Below are 4,236 nucleotides of genomic sequence, written 5' to 3' on the forward strand. Positions count from 1 at the left end.
CAAACGCATTGTACCCTCCTTACTATAGTGGTATAGTGGTAGGGTAAAAATATATAAACCATGATCATTCTTCCAGAATACATCGTGGCCAATCTTCGGCTTGTGTAGCTTTTTATATATTCGAGCTTGATCGACTATTTATTAATATTTTTTGTCAAATAATATTTAATATAAATTTTAAATACACTCTTTAACAAAAAAAAATCATTAAGTTTTGTTTTCATTTCTTATCGTTGTAGTTGTCAATTTTGTTGTTGTTGTTTTCGTATTAACAAACATTTGTGATTTCAGTCAAAAGACAACGAGAATATTAACAAAAACTTAATAATATGATCAGTTCGTAAATAAGAATTGATGAGAGTGGTAGTGAGTAGTTGCTGGTCAGTTAGTAAATTGTGGCAGTGAAAAATCAAATCGAATATTAAAGCGTAGTATATTAACAAAAAATTTAATAAGAATATATGACATACAAACATGAACTAAACAAATTTTGTAATTATCTGTAACTGCCTGATCTAAAACTCATAATGTACCTTTCAGTGTAAAATTAAAAAAAAAAAATCCCCATATTGGTGTGCGAATAATAAATAATTAAAACAAATAATTACAAAGCAAAAAATCTTTAATTCTTAAATTCAAAAGAAATTTTAAAAAGAAATTAAAATGCTGAAATTTTACTTAAGTTCTTTGTCGTTTTTATTACTCATCTTTTGTTTTAATACGCAACATCTACGAATTCCACCCGTGGCGTGTCCTAATTATTTTCAATATTTCATTGAAAATTCTCAATACATTGGAAAGATTTCGATACCAACTATATCGAATACAATTGAATTGTTAGTGTACTTCAGTCAGAAGCAACCATTGCAAACGGTAAGAATGATTAATAAATGTTTCATGATAAGTATTTTTATTTTTAAGTTTTTTTAACAGAAAACGCCAAAAACAAACAGTCGTTAAAGAAAAGTAGTAAAAACAAAAAATTTTCTTCTAAAAAACATATAAATACTAAAATGTTTATATGTATTCTTGATCCTTATTAGATTGAAAACGACATAGGTAAGCTCATTTGTCTGTCCGTTGATCCACCTCTTATAGAAGTAGATACCTTCATGCACAAACCAAATAACTGTAAGTTTACGACATAAATGTTGGTTATTTAAAATACGTCATAATCGAATAAAACACTCTCACTTGTTTATTTACAAATATCTTGTTCCGCATTTGTTGCCCTTTTGTTTTAACAGGGAATACAAGTTTGTATTTACTATCTTGTGTTTGTCAAACATGACATCTTAACTGGTTTAATAATCTTTTATGTCTTTTTTATTAACATTTATTATGTTGAACATTATATTGTAAATATAAAATTAAAAATTCAAATTAATTCTTTAAATATTTATGATAACAAAACTGTTGATAATTTAGTTAAAAATTAATACGAATATGAATATTAAAATTTATTAGAATAGGAAAAAACACAAAACTAACAAAAAATGTTGTTTAACTTCTTAGAAGAATATTTCTAGGTAATTATCTTAATGTTATGATGGACAGATGATAAATAAAATTTAAACATCAAAATTTATGACTTTTTGTATTTAATAAAGAAGTTTTGAGTGAGTAACTAGATAGATAGATAGATAGATAGATAGATAGATAGATAGATAGATAGATAGATAGATAGATAGATAGATAGATAGATAGATAGATAGATAGATAGATAGATAGATAGATAGATAGATAGATAGATAGATAGATAGATAGATAGATAGATAGATAGATAGATAGATAGATAGATAGATAGATAGATAGATAGATAGATAGATAGATAGATAGATAGATAGATAGATAGATAGATAGATAGATAGACACAAAGACATACAACCAAACAGAGAGACAAACTAACAACTGACATCTATACAAGAGAATATAAAAGTTGTTTAATTTGCACTCATACTGAATAGATCATTTAGAAACTGGTGGGAACGGTAGCCGATGACCGACAAAATTTTAATTAAAACTAGAGAATTCTAATATTGGTTTTTTTTCTTTACAGAATTACTATGGCCGAATATCGTTAGAAAGTAGAGATCCCATTGTATATCGTGTGGAATTTCCCTCTCCAATCGAAGTTCCCAAGTTGACCAAAATAACGGTCAATGGTCAAGATATTTGTGTTTCTAATGAATGTAAGATTAAAACCCATTTTTTTAGAATACATTTTACATTTTCAAAATTTTCTCCAATTTCCTTTAGATTCTGCCCCTAGCACACGACTTTATTTAAACCATAAACTACAAATAACAACACAAGCCTTAAACAGTAACTCACCTCAACAGTTTCCCCTCAATCCACAAACTTTGCAACAATTTCCTACAAGCGGAGTACAAATACAACCCACACGTGAAGTGGCACAGTTCAGCGATACACCAACACAAATATTTAACAATAAATTTACACCTGAAACTAATAATAATAATAATGTGATTCAACCCATTAGACAAAATGCTCAATGTGGCCTTGGCAATACGGTAACGGCTTTTGTGTTTGGAGGTGAAGAAGTAATGCGTGGAGAATTTCCTTGGTTGACTGCTATTTACGTTAAATCTGCCGGTTTACGTTTTTTATGTGGTGGCTCTTTGATTTCCTCGAGGACAGTGGTTTCGGCAGGACATTGTTTTAAAATTGGCAGTATAGCTGCTAATCGCTTGGTAATTAATTTAGGCAGACATAATCTAGAGGATTTCAGTGAGCAAGGTTTTGTCACCAGAGAAATAGAAAATCTCATAGTACATCCTGAATACAATTCAAATCTATTTCCGGATGCTGATTTGGCAATACTACATCTTAAGCAGCCTGTGCAGTAATTTTTTTATAAATCTAAGCTTTTTAAAACTTTTTAAAACTAATTTATATAATTTTTCTCTCCTCCACTAGATTTACAAATAATATACGTCCCATTTGCCTATGGACGGACAATATAGACACACGTTATATAGAGGGTCAGGCTGGTGTAGTGGCTGGTTGGGGAGCTGATGAGCAGGGTCGCACTTTTACTCCTGTGCCGAAAAAAGTCGATACAAAAATTGTTAGTGATGCCGAGTGTTTGCGTTCCTCTCCTGCCTACAATATGTTGACATCACCACGTACTTTCTGTGCTGGCAACCGTGATGATACCGGACCCTGTATGGGAGACTCGGGCAGTGGTCTTATGATCAGCCGTAATGGACGCTGGTATTTGAGGGGCATAGTCTCCGCAGGCCAAACAAAAGATCGTAAATGCAATTTGCAAGAATTTGTAGTTTTCTGTGATGTAGCCAAACATATGCAATGGATACAAAGTAATTTAGTTTCGTAATTTATTATTTTTAAATAGTTCTATTTAAATTATAGTTTCATTAATTTTACTATTGCCCAGTAGATATGCCATAGTTTTAAAATTATTAGATAATCCCAAAAATATGCTACGAAAAGTTTTTTTGTAGTAAATATGTAACTGTAAAATACAAGAATTTTCCTACGAAAATAGTACTTAAATCTTATGTATTTACAATTTACCTTAAGGTATGTAAGTATTTATTGAATATAAATGGCTTTGAGTCCTTTAAAATTGATTTATTTCCTTGTATACATACATACATATAACACATGCATGTGTTTGCAATATTTAAATACTTTACAAATGTTCAAAGATTTGTCACAGATATTTTTCGTTTTTATTCTTTCCTTCAATTAAATTGCATATATCAACATTTTGTTCAATTATTTTGTAATTGATTCATGCTGAGTTTTTGTGGCTGAATGATTTTTGGGTTAAGTCCAATCATCAGAATATGAAAAAAGGACCATACTACACAAAAATTTAATACGAAATTTTGCTTGCTAAGTAAAAACAAATCTCAACAATTACAACAAACGGATATTGTTAAAAGAACTAAATTATTTTTAGTTTAGTTAAGGAAATTGGTTTATTTTTTGTTAGGAACAAAGAATTTTTTTTGTGAATTTGATTCATTGGTTATCATGGGAAGCGTTTGAATACATTATAAAAGATTATATACAATTTTAAACTTCCTTAAAGTATGCTGCAAAATATTTAAATATGCAAATGTAATCATGAGTGTAATTTGTCTATAAAAAAATTCGTTACTTCCCAGCAGCTCGACAAAGAGTCAATGCATACGAAAAAGACAGAAATTTCCACTAATAGTTAACCACCTGGATGATTGTGCG

The 4,236-nt window shown here is 29.5% G+C and overlaps 1 protein-coding gene across 1 annotated transcript; it reads left to right on the forward strand.

The window, feature by feature from the left end:
* Positions 1–210: 210 nt before the first annotated feature.
* LOC111681532 (serine protease gd-like) lies at positions 211–3,614 on the forward strand. Its single transcript, XM_023443368.2, has 4 exons — positions 211–873; positions 2,060–2,192; positions 2,260–2,866; positions 2,941–3,614. Exons 1-4 carry the CDS (start codon positions 664–666, stop codon positions 3,359–3,361), a joined length of 1,371 nt encoding a protein of 456 aa, XP_023299136.2. The 5' UTR covers positions 211–663; the 3' UTR covers positions 3,362–3,614.
* The last annotated feature ends 622 nt before the right edge of the window (positions 3,615–4,236 follow it).

Source organism: Lucilia cuprina, chromosome 4 (genome assembly GCF_022045245.1).
Source record: "Lucilia cuprina isolate Lc7/37 chromosome 4, ASM2204524v1, whole genome shotgun sequence".
Taxonomy (NCBI): Eukaryota; Metazoa; Arthropoda; class Insecta; order Diptera; family Calliphoridae; genus Lucilia; species Lucilia cuprina.

Excerpts from the sequence above, each read along its gene's own strand:
- LOC111681532 (XM_023443368.2), top strand. The coding sequence starts at position 664 with ATGCTGAAATTTTACTTAAGTTCTTTGTCGTTTTTATTACTCATCTTT. Across the intron at positions 2,193-2,259 it reads TATTTGTGTTTCTAATGAAT|ATTCTGCCCCTAGCACACGA; the intron begins GTAAGATTAAAA and ends AATTTCCTTTAG. Across the intron at positions 2,867-2,940 it reads CATCTTAAGCAGCCTGTGCA|ATTTACAAATAATATACGTC; the intron begins GTAATTTTTTTA and ends CTCCTCCACTAG.